The 23206-nt window shown below is 44.7% G+C and overlaps 3 protein-coding genes across 4 annotated transcripts; 1 reads left to right on the top strand and 2 right to left on the bottom strand.

The window, feature by feature from the left end:
• Positions 1-437: 437 nt before the first annotated feature.
• dmac1 (distal membrane arm assembly component 1) lies at positions 438-1900 on the bottom strand. Its single transcript, XM_053446539.1, has 2 exons — positions 1433-1900; positions 438-1354 (listed from the first exon to the last, which is right to left on the bottom strand). The coding sequence occupies exons 1-2, from the start codon at positions 1641-1643 to the stop codon at positions 1272-1274; spliced, it is 294 nt and encodes a 97-aa protein (XP_053302514.1). The 5' UTR covers positions 1644-1900; the 3' UTR covers positions 438-1271.
• On the top strand, positions 1866-4516 carry btd (biotinidase). The gene is made up of 6 exons (XM_053446538.1): positions 1866-2371; positions 2663-2812; positions 2932-3083; positions 3236-3413; positions 3485-4090; positions 4160-4516. Exons 1-6 carry the CDS (start codon positions 2150-2152, stop codon positions 4430-4432), a joined length of 1581 nt encoding a protein of 526 aa, XP_053302513.1. The 5' UTR covers positions 1866-2149; the 3' UTR covers positions 4433-4516.
• Positions 4517-5785: 1269 nt separating this feature from the next.
• Positions 5786-22946, bottom strand: LOC128461560 (serine/threonine-protein phosphatase 6 regulatory ankyrin repeat subunit A). Of its 2 annotated transcripts, none has more exons than XM_053446536.1 (29): positions 22810-22946; positions 15522-15605; positions 14651-14729; positions 13011-13081; positions 12294-12494; positions 12129-12216; positions 11897-12039; positions 11608-11715; positions 11417-11521; positions 10861-10939; positions 10595-10709; positions 10309-10391; positions 10164-10227; positions 9914-9982; positions 9676-9816; positions 9448-9559; positions 9313-9339; positions 8935-9009; positions 8618-8819; positions 8395-8482; positions 8148-8265; positions 7817-8036; positions 7646-7733; positions 7478-7561; positions 7089-7237; positions 6912-6994; positions 6662-6744; positions 6385-6476; positions 5786-6290 (listed from the first exon to the last, which is right to left on the bottom strand). In XM_053446536.1, the coding sequence occupies exons 1-29, from the start codon at positions 22834-22836 to the stop codon at positions 5992-5994; spliced, it is 3177 nt and encodes a 1058-aa protein (XP_053302511.1). In that variant the 5' UTR covers positions 22837-22946; the 3' UTR covers positions 5786-5991. The 2 variants fall into 2 exon arrangements, with proteins under 2 accessions (XP_053302511.1, XP_053302510.1); XM_053446535.1 differs by lacking the exon at positions 22810-22946 and adding an exon at positions 17950-18622.
• Positions 22947-23206: the final 260 nt, after the last annotated feature.

The raw sequence follows: 23206 nt of genomic DNA, 5'->3' as shown, positions 1-23206 counted from the left end.
AGTGTCTTATGTAGCTGCTGAATTTGTCTCTGACATTACTCACACAGGTGAGGTCTCTCACTGAGAAGCTGGTGTCTGGTGCATCCACATCACACCGACCTTAACTGCTTCACAAAGATTATACCTCTGTTCTCTGCTGCTGTATCAACAGTCACCCACCAGTACAAACCAGTTAACTGATGCTCGGGGGCTTCAACACAGAAGATCTATATATATAACACTGCTTATCTCATATCCCCATATTACAAATCAGTGCAGAGGATATAGATGATAGATTTTTGTATCGTCTATCTAAGGTACCATGAGGTGGTTGGCTCTGTTCAAATCATTCATTCAGTCTTGACTCATTAAGACTGAAGGAGACTTAAAGCACAAGCACCAAAGTAACAACAGGTGTAAATGAGAATCTGAAATTAAAGTAAAAAATGTTCCTCAACTGTGACTGAAAATGTTTATTTATTCAAACATATTTAGAAATGATTTAAATTCAGGTGATTCAAGCAGCCACAGCAAAACCAAAATATCAACAGAGAAGAGCTTTGACATTCAGGACTCTGTCCAAGTTATAGCATCTTGGACTGATGCATTTATGACACCAGCGCCAGGACTAACCCACGTGTGTGCAGGCTCATGGTCAAAACTAAAAGCAACACTATTTTACCAGATTACCTTAATATAGCAGCCACAAAGTTAGTTTGATCGCACGCTGATATGGAGGAGAAAGAATGATGCTGCTTTCATTCCCACATCTCACCCCAGAGGCCTGATTGCTTATCATGATGCCAGCGTCCTCCATGTTAATACATATCACAGGCTTACTTTACTGATCTGTCGAGAGGGCAGGGTAAAGGTCAAGCAGGCAGTTATCGCCCCCTCTGCTGTAAAGAGACAGCCCTTATAGAACATAACTATTCACCATGTGTGGCTGCAGGGGGCGCTGTTCCTCTGTAACAGCTACATGGTATTGGTTTAATGATACAGAGAGGCCATCAGTGACGTTAAACCAACGTGCAGGATGTGGAAAGTGATCCACGTCAAAGCATTACTGATGCACAGCTGCCACACTTCCATTAGTCATGTGCAAAACATTTCAGTGACGACAAACACTTTCAAAACAACATTTTAGTAAAATACGTCACATCTTCCCATTTTAATTTAAGCAGCTGATAAACTCCAAACCTGCTGGATGCTCTTGCAACAAAAAGCAACTCGTCGGAGGCAGTGTCTTATTTGTCTCGGTGTCACATGATCATCCTGTCAGTCTCTTTGATTTATGTACTCGGAGTCCCCATGTCCTTTCTTTGCGCTTTTCCAACCGGGTCTGCGATGACGACGATGCCCCACGCAGCCAGACCTGGGACACAAACGCAGCGTCAGTGATGTTGCACATGAAATACACAGAGACCCACTCCAACAGGCTTCTTCCACTCACTTGCAGCGAAGGTGATCTGCGCCACGGTACCCATGGAGGTGGGTCCGCCTCGTCGCATCACGCTCCGGGCCGCCATGAACACATAAGCTCCGGCCAGGATCAAACCCCCTCCGGAGACGAGCCGGCAGCTCCAGCAGTTCCTGAACCTCGTGCCGGGCTGAGGCGCGGGGGTGGCGGCTCCTCCTGTCGGTTCCTGCGGTGCTGTTGACATTGTGCTGCGCTCAAGTGCTAATGCTAATGCTAACGTGTCCCCTGGTTTAGAACGCGTGGAAACATTAAACAAGCGGTGAAACAAACAGGAAATACGTCGAACTTCCTGCTTTTTAAAAAGAGAAATATCCTCAAATGCTCAAAGTATTTAAACACTCACAGGAAAGCTCACTTTTCATTCAAGTCCTCGGTTTGGTTCATGCTGGTTGAGAGGAAAGGTGAAATCTGTGAAAGCGCTTCCGGGTGATTAACATAAAGTTTCCTGTCCTGTATTTTAAAAAATAAGAGTTTTGTTTACATTTATTAATGCATGTAGATGACCTGGTGCTTTAGTTTGTCTTTTATTTTTGTCACAAGCTTCGACCACGTGGATCCACACACGCACATTAAACGCTATTTTATCCTTCTTATTGATTTAACCAGTCAGCTGACTCTGTGGACATTGACCTGACATGTTACTGTGATGTAACTGCTCAGTCTGTGTTTCACAGTCCCAAGGGAGCAATCATGCATTTGTCAGTTGCACTTTATGTCGGTTTTTATGTTTTAACGTCGGCTGCGGGTCTAACCGAGTCCGCTCCCGGATCCTCGTACGTCGCCGCCGTGTACGAGCATAACTTGGTCCTGAACCCGGAGCCTCAAGTTCCGCTGTCCCGACCCGAGGCTCTGCGACATGTGGAGAAGAACCTGCAGATCTACGAGGAGCAGAGTGAGAGAGCTGCCCGGCAGGTACACACACACACACACACACACACACACACAATGATGTCACTGTCACCCTGACCTTTGACCTTTGACCTTTTTTATGCTCAAGTCTTCATGAGATAAGATGTTCACAGTCAGTCAGACAGACGGACAACCTGAAAACATGTAGCCTCTGCCCACAGGCTGTCCCTGGCATGGACACACAATAAATATCACAATGGACTATACTGGCTTAATGATTAGGTCCCATATAGAGATGATCTAAAGTCCTGACACTGTTGGATGCTGAATCTCGTCTCATCCTGTTTTGGTCAGGGGGCCCAGATCCTGGTGTTTCCAGAAGACGGCCTTCAGGGTTTCAACTTCAGCCGATTGTCCATCTCTGGTTACCTGGAAACCATTCCTGACCCCCAGCAAGAGAACTGGAATCCCTGCACAGAGCCGGGCAGACACAACAACACTGAGGTGCAGAATCTTAACTTTAACATGAGTCAGTAAGCAGCCATTTTGACATTTTTAACTGCTGTGATGAGGTCTGCCCCAAGCATTCACTCCCTCCTCACCTCTGCGCTGCTGTTCCGTAGATTCTCCAGAGGCTGAGCTGTATGGCACGTCGGTACAACCTCTACCTGGTGGCCAACATGGCTGACCTGCAGCCTTGCCCCCTGTCGACCAGCCCTTCCTCCCCCTGTCCGCCTGATGGTCACTGGCAGTTCAACACCAATGTGGTTTTCAGGTGCAGCTGAACCTTAAAGACACTGTGTCACTCTTACTGAGCAACAGCACCCTCTGCCACCACTTAGATATATATTCCGTTTTTCATGTTAATATCATCAACGTATTGAATGCAGAGTGCACACACAGTTGACAGTGTTTTGTTTCATACAGGTCTGATGGGCAGCTGGTGGCACGCTACCATAAACAAAACCTCTACTTTGAGGACGCCTTTGACTCACCACCGCAGCCGGAGATCATAACCTTTGAAACCCCTTTCGCCGGGACGTTCGGCCTACTCATCTGCTTTGACATCCTGTTCAAGGAACCCACAGTCACCCTGGTGGAGAGGGTAAGACAATGACACATTCAATATTTTGCCTATGTTTGGTATTTATCTCTAAGTCTCAACCTCTCTTGCAGGGTGTGCGTCAGCTGATCTACCCCACAGCCTGGATGAACCAGCTCCCCCTGCTGGACTCGATCCAGTTCCAGCAGGCATTCAGCCTGGGTGCCAACGTCACCCTGCTGGCGTCCAACCTCCGCCACGACTATCTAATTATGACAGGAAGCGGTATCTACACGCCGTTCTCTGCCACCTTCCACCACGCAAACAGAGGAGATCCAGAGGAGGGCAGGCTGTTGGTGGCCAGGGTGCCGGTGTTGGACCCACTGGGTGCAGGGCCCAGTGTGACGCAGGAGGAGGGGGCAGTCAGGGATGAGTCCACATCATCTGCTGCAGATACAGACTCAGGATGCTGTCACCAAGACAGCTGTCTTGATTCTTCTCATCCTGAGACCTCCTCTGCTGTCTCTCCCTCCTCCGTCACCTTCAACTCATCCATGATGTACGATCCGTTTACATTCATCCTCCTGAATAAGACAGAGGGCAAACTTGACGTGTGTCAGGGCCCTCTCTGCTGTCACCTGCAGTACAGGCAGTCACAACAACAGGGCGGCACTCAAGAGCTCTATGCACTGGGGGCATTTGCTGGCACACACACTGTGAATGGACGCTACGCCCTGCAGGTATGAGCGAGAAGAATTTAAATCTGGTGTAGGAGACACTTGTCCCATTTGTCTCCCTTCCGTCTACAGGTGTGTGCGTTGGTGCGCTGTGCAGGGTTGGAGTCCAGCTCCTGTGGACAGGAAGTGGAAGAGGCCGAGACCAAAATGGACTTCCTGTTGGAGGGGACGTTTGGGACCAGACATGTGTATCCATCCATATTGGCGAGTCGTCACGTTCTGGAGCAGCCGGAGCACCTGGAGAAGACGGCAGATGGCAGAGTGACCATGAAGCATTCAAACATGACGGGAGGCCTCGTCACGGCCTGTCTGTACGGACGAATGTACCAGCTGGACAACGAATGAACTGCAGCTGCCGGGATTAACCCACTGGAATGATTGTTTGTCATTTTAAGGCAAAACTAATAAAGATGATCTTCGCTTCTGCAATATGCAAATTTGATGTTTTATACGCCCTTTGGACATGATTGTAAAGTGAATATATTTTAGTTTTATACGGATGGTTGAAGGGATTAAGACACTTGAGGGTGCCAGATTGAGCTGCGGGAGATTATGGAGGGAAGTTAACAATTTGAAGCAATTTTAGGATTTATTTTTATTTTTAATTCAACCAAGCGGCACCAAATTTCCCAATCCTAATACCAGTTCCATAAATATGATTCTTTTCACCAAGAGCTATGAATTAAAACAAAAGCGCCCTATCTCAAAATGTTAAAGAACATTTCTGCATCCGACCCCTGATCCAGATCCATACCAAACTTTTATGGGTTATTCTCCAACTCATGTCAAGTTCTTCCACAAAATGTTGTGATTATATGTACAGTAGTTTTTAAACATAATCTTAGGGTGAAAACAACCTCCTTGGTGGAGGAGATAGAATTTGCTTAAAAATACAAATTTGAAGTTGTCATCAACACTAATGACACCTCCGCTAGTACACTTTTGTACAAACTGCAATAAATCAAAAAACAAATATCTTATTCCTTTGTTACTTCATCTTTATAAACATTGCACCAGGTAGTGTTCATCCTCTGCCTGAAAGTTTCTTGGCAGTTTTTATTCATTTCTGTCTCAAACACACACACACACACACTCACACACAATCTCTTATACATACATTATGCACAGTGTCAGACACTTTCTCCTGTCTCCAGTACAGTACACAGACATTAAGTAGTTTACAGCATAGCAGGTTAAAAGTTCCTTGGGTCGCTCATTTGCACCATCAATCCTGATCCAATCATACAGTGAACAGGGTCTTACATCCACCTGCTGTCAGAATCACCTCCTCGAGGATTCAATTCATATTTTTCATAGGATTCAATGGCGACTTCCTCTCCCCGGAATCAAGAAGTGGTTCGACATCAGTGACGCAGCAATGTGCGGGAGGAAGAGTCTTCGGCGGCTGCCGCAACAGCTCGGAGAAGAATTAAAACTCAGATGCAAGAGAGAAAACAGTTCATCGATCTCCTGGTCCCATAAGATTGTCCGTTTGATTTTTTTCATTAGACAATCGTGCCAGCAACATGGGTCCTTGCTCCTCTGGTGGTTGAACAAGGAAAAACTGTGAAAAGGCTTAAAACCATTCGAGGAAGTATCAGCATTTAAAAAGAAAAATGACATTGCTTTAAATGTTAAAAAGACACTGGCCATGTTACTGACCATGCACTGATCCCGTCTGAGAGAAATGCATTGTGGTTTTACCTTGTTCTATATTTTAGTACATCATTTCCACCTTGATGAAAACAAACCTCCGATACACAGAAATTATTATTATTATTCAAGAGGTTTACCTATAAAAACAATCTGCCTTTATTTCATTCTCTGTCCCTTTTCAGTGAACTATTAAGGCTCCTGAGTGGCTGCTTGGCCTGTCAGAACTCTGGGGCTCTGTCCAATAGTTCTCAGTATGTCTCTGAGTCTGAGTCATTCATTTCTTCGTCTGCAGATACAGTGGACAGCGGGCGCTCTGGCCTGCAGTGGGAGGCGTGGTCGGGCCTCAGAGGGGGCAGGGCATCGAAGGCCACGCCTTTGGAGATGTGGTTGGAGGTCGGGTGGTGGTTGACGACCGTTTGAGCGAGAGAGAGTGCAGGTAAATCTGCTATGGTGACAATGGAGGAGGTGGGCATCATGGAGTTGAGGATGAGGGCCAGGCAGTCGGCCACATCCCGGTTGGGAGCGCAGGCCAAAGCTGGAGTGTAACCTACGAATGAGAGGAGGAAGGAAGTTTGAGTTTCCCTCCAGAACGACGTGTGTGAACTGTGAATGTGTGATGAAACAGTGACATGAGAGCTGACCGTTCTCGTCCACCGCCAACACACTGGCTCCTTTTCCCAGCAGCTCCTGGACCACCACCGTCAGACCCTTCTTGGCTGCTACATGCAGCGGCCTGCAGGGGCACAGACAGAGACATATTGTGTGAACTGTACGTGACTGGTCACTGTAGACACCTTGAAACACATTTGAACATCAGGTGTGAACGCACTCATTGTCCACTTATGATCAGATTTTGAAATCCAGGTATGACCAGGGTTTTTAGTGAGTTAACCTGCTGCATTCTGGGAGTATACATACGTCTGGAGAGCAGCATTGGTGCAGTTGATGAGGTTCCTGTCGCTGATTTTCTCCATAATCAACAAGGCACTCGTCTCATGACCCTGAGAGGCACAGACAGTTATTAGGAATGAAAAAGATTATCATGTCTTGCAATAAATGAAAGTTCAATTTATAACCAGTTATTCTGATGGTATTTGATGACATGTTAATATCCATAATAACACCATTGGATAAAAACAAATTTTCTGTCTCCATGGATGGTTGTTACCTTGCTGCAGGCCAGATGTAATGCTGTGTTTCGGTTTGTATCCTGTAGAGCCATGTCTGCTTTAGGGCAGCTCACCAACATCTCTGTAGCACATGGAAGGAGATGGCTTCACGTCAGAGATTTTGAAATCGATGGCAAACAAAATGTCTGTGTGTGGGTGAGTAGGTATGTACTGACCCACAGCATTGGTCTGTCCATTCAGAGCTGCCATCATAAGCGGTGTGGTGCACGTGTTGGTGTCCACTACGTTGGCCTGAGCACCGTGGCTCAGAAGAAGAGAAACACATTCCACGTGGTCGGAAAAAGCTGCAGCGTGAAGAGGGGTCCTGCATCCACACACACACACACACACACACACACACACACACACACACACACACACACACACACACACACACACACACACACACACACACACACACACACACACACACACACACACACACACACACACACACACACACACACACACACACACACACACACACACACACACACACACATTAAAGCCACAGAGCTTGTGTTCAACCTGTTTATAGAAACATGACATCATTCACATCTCTTACCTGCCCTTAGAGTCTGTGGTGTTGATGATAGCTGCGCCAAGGCAGTCGATTAACATCTCAGCCACTCCGTCGTTGTCGTTCATCCTGAAACACACAGCAAACACTGTCACAGACTCTCACACCAGTCTCAATCTACATCTAAATAAAAAGGGCCAGATGTTGTCTTACACAGCACAGTGTAGTGGACTGAATGAGTTGCTCTTAATCTTCCTGAACGCCTCCTGGTCCAACAACACCTCCACACACGCATCATATCCTGGTGAGACAAAGAGACAGATGTAAAGACTGCGGCCTCCTACAGAACACAGATGTTAACGGGTCTCTCCAGTATTCTAGTACCGTTATAACAGGCCCAGTGCAGTGGTGTGTAGCCCTGGTTGTCAGTGAGGTGTGTGTCAGTGTGTGGGGTGGTGGTGGCCTGCAGCAGGGCACCTAGGGCACCAACACGGCCGCAAGCAGATGCCAGATGAAGAGGTGAACGTCCCCGGATGTCCTTCACACAAACACTGGCCCCCCGCTGGAGGAGAGCCTCCACACACTCCTCCTGACCCGTCACTGCCTGTGTGACGATTCAAAAGTGAAAAACATGAGGAATTATAAAGAACTATATATTATAATAGAAACAATACCATAAAATTATGTAAGATGAGTGTCTGTGTGACTGTCTCACCCCTCTGTGTAGTGCCGTCCTCCCCCAGCGGTCCTGATTCTCCACACTGGCCCCTTGACTAAGCAGAGAGTACACACACTCTGTGTGTCCATTCAGCACAGCCAACATCAGAGGAGTTCTGTAAATATGACAATTAGCAGTTGTTTATTATTACTAGTTAGGCTAATTAGTGAAATAATGGCATAATTAAAGCATTGAAAGCTGCAAGTCAAAGCCACTTTGTCTATGTACACACATACACACTCACTGTCCGTTGGTGTCTCGTAAGTCCACATTAATGTGTTGGTCATTGTTGCTCATGAGCAGGCGCAGGCACTCAGGGTGGCCATTCATAGCTAGAGCAGACACACAAACATTCTGGGGTGAAACTTACATCAACATATTTTACATTTTTCATTCATGTTATGTGGATGTGCTGCAACAAAACGGATTTTTTTCTACCCAGTGTGTGTGTATGTATGTTTGGTTACCTGCAGCATGTATGGCTGTCTTTTTGTGTGTGTAGTCATGGGTCATGGGCGAGGCTCCGTGATGCAGCAGCAGGGAGACACACTCCTGATGACCAGTGGAGCAGGCCAGGCTGAGGGGGGTGCGTCCCTCTGGGCTGCGGACGTCCACTTCCAGCAGGGAGGACAGGAGGACCTCTAGGGCTCCACAGTGTCCATGGTAAGCCTGGATAAATGACAGACAAGAACAGCAACACACACTTTGTTTAAAAAAGTTAATCAGATATTTAACCAGGCAGAGTGAAATCCTGGGAGAGAGAGAGAGAGAGAGACAAACTGACCGCCAGATGCAGTGGACTGACAGGGGCCTGGCTCTCCAAGTCACTGAGAATCTCTGTTCCTGACGTCTCCATTAACTGAAAGAGATGAGAGAGGCTTCACATATTATCATTTAAGGTGCAGCTTTGTACACATATTAAACCATGGTCACTCAACTCCATGTGCTATAAATATGCTGAGAGACAAAATCATGACGTGTGGCACAGGAAGTAAAAAAAAAAAAGAAAGATGCATACAACCTTGAGCTGTCAAACATTTAAACCAATAACAAGACAGAGGAGGTTTATGAGTTGCTCCATTTGTCCAACAGAGGGTGCTACTCAAAGAATCATTGTAAGGGCTCATTGTGTAACGGTGGATGATTCAAATGTCTTTCTTACCACATCAAGAGGCGTCTCACTTGCCATCTGAAAGACACAGACAGAGACTGTTTAGGATAATTAGACAAATGTGCTTCTCAGGGCTTTTCTCTTCAGTTCCAGTACAGTTTCACTCAGAATGGTAGCTGTACGCACCAGTTCCAGACAGAGTGTGCGGCCGTACGCTGAGGCATAATGCACAGCGCTGAAACCCTGTGAGTCTCTCACTGCTGGATCGGCATCATTCCTCAACAGGTACTCCACACACCTGACCCAGCCAAAAGAGAAGACCATCTTTATTTTTTGGAAACAAAAAGCCATCATCTGACACTGAGGACTCTTTGATGCTGAACTATAAATCACTGAAACACAGAGAAGACCTACTTTCCATCAGTGTCAGCAGCAGCAGCGTAGTGCAGGGGGCAACAGCCTCTCTGGTCCAGCTCATTGATGCCTGCCCCGGAGCCCACCAAGGCGAACACACACTGGTAGTTGCAGTTGGCTGATGCATAGTGTAATGGAGTCCTAGGATGGTAAGGGAAACACCAGTAAGGACTTCATATTCTCTCTCAACTCGCCTTAGTTTTCTAACTTCTGATGTCTGAATTAATGCTCGTCTCACCTTCCAAAGTTGTCTTTCCGGTTAAAGTCAGCTCCGATGTTTAACAGCAGGTTCACACACTCCAGGTTCCTGGATGAAGAAACATCTTTAACAGGGATGTTTCGTTCACATATCAATCTATCATAAACAAGTGCACAAACACAATAAGAGTATGAGCTTTCTGTTTGTCACGGCTGGTAAATAGGGAACAAAAAACACGTAAAAAAGATGGAAGACAATAGCATGGCAGTGAGAATGCATGATGCCTCACCCTCCAGCTGCAGCAGCATGAAGGCAGGTCCTTCCAAAGTCATCGGGGGTGTCTATGTCAAACCCTGCACAAATATGCAATCTGTATTAGTTTTGGTGTCAACGAGGTGATTGCAGTGACAGGGGCGGTGTCAGCATCAATGCACCTGAGGACAGCAACTTCCTGCAGCAATCTGAGAAGCCACTAAGAGCCGCCAGGTGCAGAGGGAACATCCCATGAATGCCTCTACTGAAAAGGTAGAAGGCAGAGAAGACAAGTCATTACAAGACATGGAGCATAAGTTGTGGGGGTGAAGTTTTTTTTTTAGTGACCGCAAGAAACACAGAGAGGTTGAAAGAATGTGTAACCATCTCTCTTTGTGCTTATTACAAGAGCACGGATTCAATTCAGTTGGGCGGATAGACAGATGGTCAATCGTCAATGTCACTAACTTGGCTGTGCTGGCTCCGTGTTTGACGAGAGCGGTGATGATGAGCTCATGGCCGTAGCGGGCAGCAATGTGAAGGGCAGTGTTCCTGCTTTTGTCCTCGCAATCAATCTCAGCTCCTGCGTACGCATCAATAAAAAGGTACGTGTGTATCTCCGTTAAAACAACACAAGTAAATCAGCAACGAAAGTGACTAAAAAGATGCACTACATGTGTAGACATGCAAACCAATTTGAATATGTGTTTGAAAGACACTGTAGCGGCTCTCACCATTTTGAATGAGGGCCTGAGAACAGGAGAACCTTCCGTGTGTAGCTGCCATGTGGAGAGGAGTCTTTCCATCCTTACTCTGGACAGATTGAGGGATATAGAAGATGTTTATGATTTTCTGAATAAAGCCTAGGTATCAGTGCTGCAGTAAAGCGTCAGTGTGGGCAGCTGACTCAACACTAAAAAAAGCTTTGAAAGAACAGAAACAATTTCAAAGCCCTCGTCAACCGCACAAAAACATTTTCCCTGAGCAGCTTGCAGCCTTGGGGAGCCACGACCCCCCCCTCCATCTTCCATATGGCCTTGCATCTTGAGGCTGTGGGGACCTGATATCAGTTTCCATCACTGCTACCAAACTGTTAACAACACTATCATTAAATCTAACTTGCTGCTAGATGATTAGACACTGGTGAGAGCTGAGACCACTGTCTCTTTACCGTTATGCTGAAATGTGGTCTTTTCTCCAGCTGTATCCATATAAGGCAAATGCTAAGTTTCACAGCTAAATTTGTGTGTTTTAGTATTTGTGTAAATGTGTATCTGCACATGAACCCACCCGCATGTTGATGTGAGCTCCGTGGGCTAACAGCATGTCCTGGCACAGCGCCCCCTGACGTGAGGAGGAGGCGAAGTGGAGAGCAGAGAAGCCCCTCTCGTTCACCTGAAGGGAAATACAAAAAAAACACAATTTAACACAAACACGGTGATGACAGACGTCCTTTCTCGTACAGTGAGACATGCACACACCTGGTTGACATTGGCCCCTGTCTCGATGAGCTCGCTGACCACCACATCCTGTCCATTGTAACAGGCCAAATGGAGTGGCGTGTTGCCGTAGGCATTCACCTCATTTACCTGCACAAGTACAAAATTTGTCTTCAGGTTTTTCAGGAACTGGATTCTTTCAATTAATTGACTTAACAATATTATGTCACTTCTAAAATAATAACTTTAAAATATCTTGTATGTTAACAACTAAAACTTAAATGGGTCAGGGCAGTCATTTTACATAGATTGCTAGTGCATGTCTACTGACATGGACTCCCAGGCCCAGCAGGTAGTGCACTGTGCTGCTCATGCCACTGGAGGCAGCTGCGTGCAGAGGCGTGTAGGCCTTCTTGTCCTTACAGTCAACCTCAGCGCCGCTGGCCACCAATAACTTCACCACCTCCAGGTGACCTGAAACACGGGAAGAGAGAATAAGTTGAGTCAAGTTGAGACAATGCGGTGCATTCCACCCTATATACACAGCATTAGTACAGTCTTACCCATGTAAGCTGCCCAGTGGATGGCTCTCCTGTCCTTTTTGTCAAAAGCATTAATGTTGGCTCCTCTTGACAGGAGAAGCTTCACCATCTAAAACACAGAGGCAAATAAAATTGTCGCTGAGGAACTTTTTAATGCGCGTGTGTGTATAAGAAAAAGACACAAACCTCTACATGTCCACTGAAGGCAGCGTGATGCAGGGCAGTACGCCCCGCCCGGTCTGACACGTTCACATTGCTTAGCAGAGGGACCAAAGCCTCGGCACAGCGCACTGCCTTGTTGCTAGCTGCTACGTGGAGTGGCGTCTGCCAGTTCTTGTCCCGAGCGTTGACGTCCGCACTGTGCTTCAGCAACACTGTCACTGCATCCTGGATGATGAGGGAGAAAGGGTCAGACAGAGTGTGCAGACAGAGGGTTTCTTCTCTAATATGCCTCACTGTTCTAGCAAGGTGCAGGCCAGTGTGTGCGCGTGGGTGTTTGTGTGGGAGGTTATAAAAGTCCAAGCTATTCTTAGGGGGTTTTCATGACGATAATAGCACTGAGAACAAATGGAATTAAGTTGCTGGGTTAGTATAGGCACGCTGCCTATGACCAGAATAGGTAAAGACACATTGGTTGAGTCAGTTTGCTGCATTATGGCCATTGTATAAATCTGTTAAATCTATAACAGCCACAATAATTTTCTCATGGTGTGTGTGCAAGCAGTGCGAACATTAGATGTAGTACACTTAGACCAATTCAAGCACGAGATGAAGGCATTTGTCTAAGGTTTGGAAGCTGAAAAAAGAATCGTCAGACTCTCAGAAAGACAGATTTACATGATTGAAGAGAGTCACCAGAATACATTAGTGTGTGTGTGTGTGTGTGTGTGTTTAATGTGTTACCTCGCTACAAGAGGCGACAGCTCTGTGAAGAGGAGTCAACCACTTGTTATCTTTGGCGTTGACTCGGGCTCCTTGGATGAGGAGAAAGAAAGTGTGTGTGGTTGCAAGTGAGAGAGAAACAAAGAGAGAGAGAGAGACAGGGGGGATTTCAAAGAAAATGTCAATAGTGGCAAAACCAGCAATGTTGAAAAAATTTAATTCATTCGTAAATGAGAGTGTGAAGAAACAAAACAACAAATAAGTTTAAAAAGCTTATTGCAACGTGACCAATGGGACGAGGGTTTCATGAGTCAATAATGCCCGGAAGATATAAAACTCCCATGGTCCTCTTTGGCACAGCCTAACGGGTTAAAATAGCCCTGAAGCTGCACCTGTTGCTAGCTCTTCAAATTATTGAGAAACACTGAAGACACACACACACACACTAACTCTAGTCATGACAGACTTGACCCCACCTCCTGACGTGCTCAGCTGACTTCACAGAAAGCCAAGCCAAGGCACAGATCCGATCAAATGATCGATTAATCTGAAGAAATGTCTCCAAGTGTGAAAAAGAGAGCAGCCAGAAGACGCAAGGCCATGGAGACAACTGAGGGAACGAGATGTGAGGAGGAAGGAGATGAGGAACACAGTGGTTTTGAAAAATGTAGGTAAAGCACGGAAGGAAAGAGGATAATGTAAACTGATAGGTAACCAAGTCAAAGGAAGGCTTGGTCACACACACAAGAATGCTTCAGTGACGCCGCCTTCTGCTCAATTCAAACCTGAAGCTAAAACAAATTGATAATTAAAGATTCAAGTGCGGAGCCGACCCATTCATCAGTTAGTCGACAATTTCAGCCAATAAGAGCCTTTCCCAGACATAACGATCTGTTTTCATGTTTTACAATATTCATTTTAACAGAAAAGACTTGACAGAGAAAAGATGTGCTTCATTTTATCATTTAATGTAAAAAAAAAAAATTATAGTATATTATATATTATACTTCACTATAATACTATATTTAAATTTGATATATTTGGGTATACTTTTTATTTATACTTTTTTATAATAATGTTTATGATTAAACTGGGAAATATAAAGTCCCTTCTGCATTTCAATGTTATATGGCTTTGATAACAACAACGTAATGTTCTTATGTGAAGTACTTATTGTGTTTTTGAAGTACTTATTGTGTTTTTATGTTTTATGTTCAATGTATGCACCTTTTTTACCAAAGAAAATTCCAGGTAGGTGTAAACCTACTTGGCAATAAATCCTTTCTGATTCTGATTCTGATTCTGAAGAATCCTTGCCAAATGTTATATATATATATATATATATATATATCAGCCAACATATCAGAAATGTTTTACTCCCCAATATCACGACAGGAATCGACTATAATAAATTTATTGTAAACACTAAATTTCAGTGAGTATGATAATAACTGTTAAATCACACTGAAAAATTGACAAAACATTTTATAGAGAGGTTATATGGGAACACAGATGAAATGTACGGCCATAATAGTGTTTTCAAACATGGTTGTTGAAAGCCAGTGTATATGGGTGAGTGTACTTTTAAGAAGAATTGTTTCTCAAGGTTGATAGATATTAGGAGGAAGTGAAATTAGTAACTAGCTGATCTGTGTGTTCACCTGACAGGATGAGCAGCTCAATGATCTCAGCGTCTCCCAGGTAGGATGCAGCGTGCAGAGGCGTCCGCTTCTCATTGTCCTGACAGGAGATCCAAACAGCAAAGAAAACATTAATAAAAACATCTCAACATTTCACTTTTTCATACAAACATGATCTTTGAAACAGACCCTCAAGCACATAAATAATGGATGAGCATTACATCACATGCCCTGACAAAATCCATAGCCTTCACACTATTGCAGAGCACAAGAAACATGAGACCCGGGCCACAAGGGGAAAAATGTTCATCATCTGGTCGCTTGTACTCTTCAATTCTCTTCATCACTTCCACTGCACCCCCCACCTCTGTCTCCTCCAGTGAAGTAGCAAGCAATCACCAGAGTGGGGCTATAAACAAATGTCACGTGATCACAGCAGGTCTGGGCCAGCGATGCTGACCCCAGCAGTACGGAACCACAGAAAGAACAACAAAGGATACAAAACAATGGGACGTAAACTGTGGAAAGGTGTACAGAGAAACGAGGGGCAGAGAAGTGATGGGAAAAACATAGGAAAGGTAGATCAGGTAAATGTTATGTCCTTAAATACATTTGAGAGGGTAGAGTGTTATGAGCAGTGCGTGTGTCCTGCCCTGGTTGACAGCTATATAAAATGGGAAAGGTAAGAAGCTGCCAGAAGGCACTCTTACTCAATCGATCAATAGCTACTCAGATCAATTGTAGCCTGCTGGCTGATTGCTGCTCTCCTTCTTATGTTTATACGTCATGGTGGTGAGTGTATGTGTATGAAACGTGAATGCTCAGGTTCGCTATCAATGCAGAAACATATTCAGAGAAAATCTGGGTGAACAGTCAGAAGAGTACCACTTACCTGAATGTTGACATCCTCTTTCTTGAATATGAGGGAGCGGACTTCACCTGGGTCCACGTTGAAGATAGCTCTCAACAACGACGGCTACAGAGATGGGGGGAAAGGAAGAGACGCTGATGCACACTTCTACATCTTTCAATTTGCAAGGCAGCAATTGTCCATGTTGACAACTGTGTTATCAGTGGGAGTTACGAGGTTTTAAAATGGGAGAGTCTCACATATAGACACTATAATCCCAAGCTGGGAGAGAGCCAAAGGTCAAACGGCTGTATAACCCAGATTTTGTTTATGACAGTAGCAGCAGCACCACACAGCTCATAAACACACATATACTGTTAATTAAGGTTTGAGTCTTTCTTTGAGGGGCTGGAGCTGTGCTCTCTGCGAGGTCACTTGATAAGAATGTAAACAGCGATGTAGAAGACAGGTGCAATGTGGGAATGAATTTTAGGTCATTTATAAAGTAAAGCATTGCCTCTTTCTACAACTCTTTAGTACGTTGATTTAAACCAGTTCCACAAGTTGTGCATGTTCTTTGGAAGAGTTGTCAAATTTCCCCAGAAGGAACAAAACACCCAGGGCACAACTCTTACACCAGCTCTCCCCTCAGTTATATTTACATACATCTGTGTGTGTTTATAGTTGGCATGAACATGAGCACATGGTGCCGCCTGATACTGGGTGGGATTTATAAAAAGTGTTGCTCAGTAGATCATAAACCTTCCAGAAGACTTGGTGGGCCACGGAAGGGCATGAGCCCATTCAAATTAAAGGCTAAGGGAAAGAAGTTTATATTAAGCTCGCAATTAATTCTGGATACTGTATTCTCTCATGATGTTTTTATGCTTGGAGATAAACAAAAATTAAAAGGAAAACACAATATTCTTCCTCTTCACCTTAAAGGTTACATATAACGGATAAAAATGGAAGGAGCCAACAACAGTTTTCAAGCTAAAAAATGTAGAGGAGCAATGGCGCCCTGAGCAGAGACTTAAGTCACACACCCATTGTGAGTGTTGTGATACAAGCTCGTCTGTTGTTCATTTTGAAATGCTAAGTGATTTCCAGCAGAAAGCAAGGTCTACATTCAGCTAGTCAGACCAATTTCAACACTGACAATTTTTGTTTCATTTCTGTGCTGTCTTAAGGAGCACAAAACATTGTAACACACCTACAAAATGTGTGTTTTTATCCAAGATAATGGTGAAACATGTACCCGCAGTAAATATTGTGTGTGTATATATATATAGTCTTCTGATTACTTGCTAGCTACTGTAAACAACAATATACAGTTTATCACTTTGTCTCTTACTGACAATGGTCTGTATTTATGAGCTGTATTTATATAGAGCTTTTCTAGTCTTGGTGACCACTCAAAGTGCTTCATCTATATGAAGCACTTTCTCTATAGGAAGGCGCAATTTTGGGGTTCGGTATCTTGCCAAGGATGCTTCAACATGCAGAATGAGGCGGACTGGGTTTGAACCGCCTCCTATAAAAGACTATTTCCTGATAATTATTGCTTACTGCTTCCTTGTTTGTGTGAATATGATTAATTTTTAATGATCATATCTAAGGGAGGGTATTAATTTTTGACAGTTTACTGGAAGCAGTGCTTTACTTTATGCTGGACAAGCTCTGACAAGTTAAACAAATATAAAAACACTGGCATGATGATGCAGATTTAGGGTAGGTCCTACTTGTCATAGCTTATTTTTTTCATACACCAAGCAATTCCAGTGACATTCTGAGTCTGTGTCATTGATAAAACATTTTCATGCATGTACCCTTTTCCACAGCAAACACTGCCAAGGCTATGTGAGATTTAAGTAAGTTAAGTAAGTATTTAAGTTATGCCATTCACTTTGATGTGAACCTGCTTGTTACTCCCGTGCTTTCTCTGCTGTCGCCATCCGTCTCTCAACTAAAAATAAGTGTGGCTGTGGCATGTCGGCATCTGTCTCGTGCCAATTAAACTGATGAACACAAAAAAAATTGTCAAAGATTGGAGGAGGCAGTTACGGACCTAGACCCTGTCAACAGAACTCACACATCTTCTGTGTCGTCTTCAAAGAGCAGCCTTCACATTATGAAAAGAGTTATTACCATGTTTCAAAAGGAGTCTTCCCCTTCACACAGCCAACACTGCAGACAACAAAGGCTTTGCTGATAATCTATACAAACCAGCAATCATCTCATATGGCAGAGCTATATTGGAGATCATAGTGGTGCTATATTTAGCACTGACGAAATTTGTCGGCAGTGGAACGTTTAACACAGGTATAAACTACAGGACAGGCTAGAGCAGAGCAGCACTGGATATTGTCACTTGCACACAAACCTTTACATGACAAACCCTCCATTGAAACAAAGATTCAACTAACTTGTATTAAATGAATAGAGCACAAGGCACCAGAGACTGTCTCACCTTGTCCTCCTGTGCAGCAGCCCTTCGAGAGGCTTGATGGGATCTGTGCTCTGGAGGTGATTTGGGCCGAGGAGGTGGGGGTGAGGAAGAGGGCTCATCCTCCTCCACCTCCTCCAGCACCACAATACACACACGGCTAGCCCGCTCAGACCGCATCAGGAACAAACACTCACACACACCAACACAATCATACACTCTCACACATACACACACACAAACAGTGTTCCGTATTACATACGTCCACAATTCAGGATCACGAGGGTCAGCAAGAAATCCCACAAGCAGTGCGATAACAAGCACTGTACATCTTCATGTAAAATCCAATGTGAAATCCAGTTCTGTCCTCTATCGGTCAGTGTCGCTTTGCTGCATGTCTCCTCTCCTCCTCTCTCTAACCCACGCTCACGCTCTCTGTCAGCAGCAGCTGCAGAGACGACAGGGAATTCCTCTGCGTAATGGTGGCAGCAAGCGGCATGCGGCAGAATGAGCAGACAGGAAGCTACATATCCTCACTGCTCTGCTGCAGCCAGGAATATACACACACACACACACACAAACACACACACACACACAGACCCTGTGATGAGCGGGGACAGGGGCTATAGCGCTCAACCTATGTGTGAGTATGCATTGCTCGTTTCAGGCAGAGTGCTGAAGCCAGCCCTTTCAAAAGGAGAGGTAGAGGAGGGGGAGGGGAGAGCGGGAGGGAGAGAGGGAGAGAGGGAGAGAGGGAGAGAGGGAGATAAATAGATGGGAGCTATAATTTTATGCAGGTACATAGAACATTACAACAGAAAAAAAAAAGAGAGGGGGCATTCGACAGAAATAAGAAGGGGAGAGATAAAATGCACAGGGGGGAAAACTAAATCGAGAGAAACCAGGACAGTTAGCTCCCTTTCTGGATTGTGTCAAACAGTGCGTCAGCTGAGTTTATGTGTGACCACTAATCTAATTCTAACTGAAGTGGAATTGTGGTTGAACATTAGAGAAAAAGCTGCAGTTCTATTGATTCTTTATGGAATCCGCTGCTATCAGTGCTATGATGTATTTACAGATATTATTCACTTTCTGAATGTCTGCATCCTCTACACAAAGCTCTGCTCTCTGGAACAGTGCATTCAATTAATGTTGTGACAACTTGAAGTCGTACAAGGTCTCTCTATACAAGGTTATTTTTTTAAACAGCCGAGTTGAGAAGATCTAAAAAAAAACGGTTACCCACAGCATGGCGGAAACAAAACCATATGCACTACAATGTTGTGTTGTTTTTAGAGTTTGCTAAATAAAATTTAAGTGGTCTGCATCTTTGTAAGGCTGGCGCTAAAATAGAAGTGCCCTTTCCTTCCAAATATGAGAGAACAATAGAAAATGAATAACAGATCAGGATGCGTGTGTGGGTTCTAGTATCCCTTTTGGTGTATCTGTGGCATAGCTTCAAAAGTCCCCATCTCCTCATGAAACTGGAACAAACTGGCTTTGCCAGAGAATGCGAGGGTAGCTAACAACACCAGTTTGTACGTGCATGACTCTGCGTGCGTGTGTGTGTGTGGGCATATGTGTGTGTGTGTGTGTGTGTGACTCAGTCTCCTTCATATTCAACCCAGATCCTAAAAAGAGTAATCTTGCCAACCCGCACAAGCCCATTAACTCAGAGGGAGGGACGGAGTCGGAGTGAGGGAGGACGAATGAGAGAGAAAGTCTTTCAGCAGACCTAAGTTTTGAGTCTAATCGACTTACCATTTATTGACTTAACTTGAAACACAGCTAAAATCTTTCTGCTCCTGCAGCCATTGAGACACCACCAGAGATTTAAATCAAAGGCACAAATAATAAATTATGTTTGGATTGCAAAGTACATAAACAAACAATCAGAGCTTTGTCTATCCCACTTGCTAGCACCGGGGGTATTCTGAACCGTGCAGCCGACAGATGATTACAAAGCCGATTTGTTGCCACTTGTTAGAAATTAGTCTTTGGGTAAACTGTAATATGGGTTAATAGATGTAATATGGACACAAAAGCAAAGCCAAGAGCAAACAAGGAGGAGCATTTAAACGGACAACATAAACTGAACATTTGTATCTATAAAGAGTTGGATGTGTTTTCGTGAGACAGGCAGAGATCAAACGCCTGCTTAATTAGTCAAGAGCTGGGGCTCGCATAGCAACGGGACCCTAGCAAAAACACAAAAGATGAACCCAATCTGACCACAACAAAAGAATGCTGGCACAATATTATCCCAAATACCCACAAACAGTAGCACTGCGCCGCCTACGAGCCTTACTTCATGGGAGAGAGCCTTAACATGCATCTGTGAGTAAGTACGCAGGCTACAAAACTGACCTCTGCTTTGACCCTGCGACAGGATGCACTGTGTGTAATGTAATCCCAGTCCAGACACACAAAGGCCAACACGTGGAGATCTGTGCGTGTGCCAGGGACAGCAGCAATGAAGACATGGACATCCAGAGAATTCAAAGCTTTTAAAGACCTAGAGCTGGTGATCGGTCGTTAAGTTTTACTCTCATCACTTAGAATGTTTGGTATGCACGGTCTGACCAAAACAACACATTATCCATTAAATGTGCTAAGTATTTGACCAGCTGAGGATGATGAGTATTTAATATCACGTAGATCTGGAATTATGTAAGTACACTGTGATATAAAATGTCATTCGCCTTCAGGTTTATAGCCATATCCAAACATGGCAGGCTATGTGTTATATTGTAGTCAAATTATTTGGCTATGGTTTGGGATTTGTTCTAATCTTTATTTGACATTTTGAATCCACTTCGTAAACTCTGACGACCAAGGAGTGTTGACTGAAGAGAATATATCCTCTCCAGTCCCCCCCCCCCCCCCCCCCCCCCCCAATGCAGGACCATAGCCTGGTAAGGACGCTCTGGTACCCTTCTAAGCTACACAGCACCCTCTGGAGGACAAACAGAAGATCTGGCCGAAAATTACACCCACTCCCATCTCCAATCTTGTCTGGGTGATTTCTTTCCTTTTGCCCAATTATCTGTCAGCGAGCACTACAGAAAACAATGAAGAATAGAGGGGGGGACCGTCACATGACCGTCCACGACATGTGACAGTGCGGCATTATCATGAACCCACTTTGACTTAAGTGGGTTCATGATAAAAAGAGATCCTTATTAAAACCATTTATGCCAATTCTGAAACAATGCAGCCATATTCACTTCCATTTCTACAACTAACAATTATTTTCATTCAATTACCACCTAATTATTATTATAGTTAATTACTGATAAATCACTTAGTGTCTAAAATGTAATAAATAACTAACCCTAACCCCAATTTAAGTTTGCAAACCAACTACCGTGGCGTATTAATTGGGTCCAGACCACATACTCCGGTTTTCTTCTTTTTGGGATTCTTTATCCTCTACGATAACTCTGTTGAACCTAGTTGTGTGGGGTATCTCTCAGGGTATTATTGCCTTCTTTCAGGTCTTTCTTCCTATTATATTATACTCTCCAATTAAAGCTTATCAAACCAACTGGGGTGGAGTATTAATTGGGTCCGGACACGAGATCGACTTCTTTAGACCCTTCGTCATTTGCGATATCTCTATTGAAGTAGTTGGGTGGGGTATGTCTAAAGGGTCTTGTTGCCTTTCTCAGGGGTTAATGTTTTTGTCTTGCCAAAACTCAAACTAGCCAACTCTCATGACTAGGGCTGGGACAAGTTGTGTGGAAGGTAGATGAGTCCCCTGAACCACTCCTCAAAGCAAGTGTCTTTCAACGGGGAGACGTTGTGCGGTAAAAGAAAACAGGTAGGACCACCTTGAATGAAACAGCCCAGAATCTACCAAGCAGTTTGGACACCAATTTAGAATAAACACAGTAGCGAAAACATCACTGGGATTATTTTGTGTTTTATATCTGCCAATAGATCCCTTTCATCTGAATATTACACATTGGATCTTTAAGCTACCGTTTTCACTGATGAGTCTAATGTTTACTACAGTTGCCTGAGTACCTACCTTTGGATCAGAGCAGTGTTCACCGGAGATGCTCTGATTCTTTAAATGTGGACAGTGTCCGGACGGCCATCACCAGCTGCTGTTCCTGTCCGACAGCCTTTTTCTTATCCCCTGCAACAGGTGACCGTGCACAGCTGCCCCGGCCAGACCGTGCAGGGGTCCGGGACAGCTGACACAGTAGACCCCGGTGAAGACCCCCGCCGGTCTGCTGACGGCTCAAAACGGGAAACAATGCAATCCAGTTGCAAACGATAGGATTCCCTAACTCTACGTTAATAACCTAAGAAAGGAGTGGCGACATACTTGTGTTACAAGAGCTGCAGTTCCCCAACTACCCACAGGCGGGGGACCTGGCATCACTGCTAGCTACCATCCAGCTGTGCTCAGCGGTCCATCACCGCCAGGAACAGAAACTAACAACCACACAATATACTACACACATGAGAGTCAAACAGGGAGAACAACGAGCAACACACCGTCGCCGCACAACAAGCGTCCCGTCCCCGGACGGGACGCTTTTTACGTTAAGTGGTTATCTGTTTACCGGGAGCGGGGGGGGGAAGCAGTGGGTTACCGCTAGCTTGTTAGCTAACATGTCAAATATCAGATAGATAGCAAACATTAGCTTAGCCACTGGAAACTTTTTTTATTCTAACCAAGTAACCCACCAGAGCCCCCAGATATACTTTGTTTTCATGTCAGCAAAGTTCAGCTCTCACGAGCGCCAACGGACAACGCGACAGTGTGTTGACTAGTTACGTGTAAACTAGCGAACTAGCGTCAGTCGTGTGACAGCAGACAGGTTAACCCGCCGGTGAGTGTCAGCTGGTTAGAGAGAAAGACCAGGTTACCTGCTCTTGTATCTTCAACACAGCCATGTTCCCTGTGTGAAGACGGGAGGAGGCGGTGAGGAGCTCGCCCTGGAGTCACTGTAACTGACTAACTAACCGGGAGGTTGAGGGAGGACACACGCCCCCCTTCCTTCCTTCCTGGCCTGGACACAAGGCACCACACCACGGGACAAGTTGATAGACCTATCATCATGACTCCTAGCTAACACTGCTAACCCCTGCTGAACACACAGTCCATTCTACTTTTACTAATAATGTCATCCCCATAACACACAGTGCACTTCTCATTGAAGGATTTATAAATGGAGCCAAATCGGGACGAAATTATTTGTTAAAAAAAAAAAAAATTCTGAAACTGGAAAGTATTAGCTATAATCTCAAAATGGAATTTTTTTGG

Source organism: Pleuronectes platessa, chromosome 18 (genome assembly GCF_947347685.1).
Source record: "Pleuronectes platessa chromosome 18, fPlePla1.1, whole genome shotgun sequence".
NCBI classification, from domain to species: Eukaryota; Metazoa; Chordata; class Actinopteri; order Pleuronectiformes; family Pleuronectidae; genus Pleuronectes; species Pleuronectes platessa.
Note: the sequence above shows the minus strand (reverse complement) of the source record. Positions and strands in the feature narration are given on the sequence as shown.

Bases quoted from the DNA above. Each gene is read 5' to 3' on its own strand.
- dmac1 (XM_053446539.1), bottom strand. From the start codon at position 1,643: ATGTCAACAGCACCGCAGGAACCGACAGGAGGAGCCGCCACCCCCGCG. The intron at 1,355-1,432 runs GTGAGTGGAAGA...TTTGTGTCCCAG, and splicing joins GCAGATCACCTTCGCTGCAA to GTCTGGCTGCGTGGGGCATC.
- LOC128461560 (XM_053446535.1), bottom strand. From the start codon at position 18,105: ATGCGGTCTGAGCGGGCTAGCCGTGTGTGTATTGTGGTGCTGGAGGAG. The intron at 13,082-14,650 runs GTGAACACACAG...TCCTCATCCAAG, and splicing joins TGAGCTGCTCATCCTGTCAG to GAGCCCGAGTCAACGCCAAA. The intron at 9,010-9,312 runs GTAAGAAAGACA...CATCTCTTTCAG, and splicing joins GTGAGACGCCTCTTGATGTG to TTAATGGAGACGTCAGGAAC.
- btd (XM_053446538.1), top strand. From the start codon at position 2,150: ATGCATTTGTCAGTTGCACTTTATGTCGGTTTTTATGTTTTAACGTCG. The intron at 3,414-3,484 runs GTAAGACAATGA...CCTCTCTTGCAG, and splicing joins CAGTCACCCTGGTGGAGAGG to GGTGTGCGTCAGCTGATCTA. The intron at 4,091-4,159 runs GTATGAGCGAGA...TTCCGTCTACAG, and splicing joins ATGGACGCTACGCCCTGCAG to GTGTGTGCGTTGGTGCGCTG.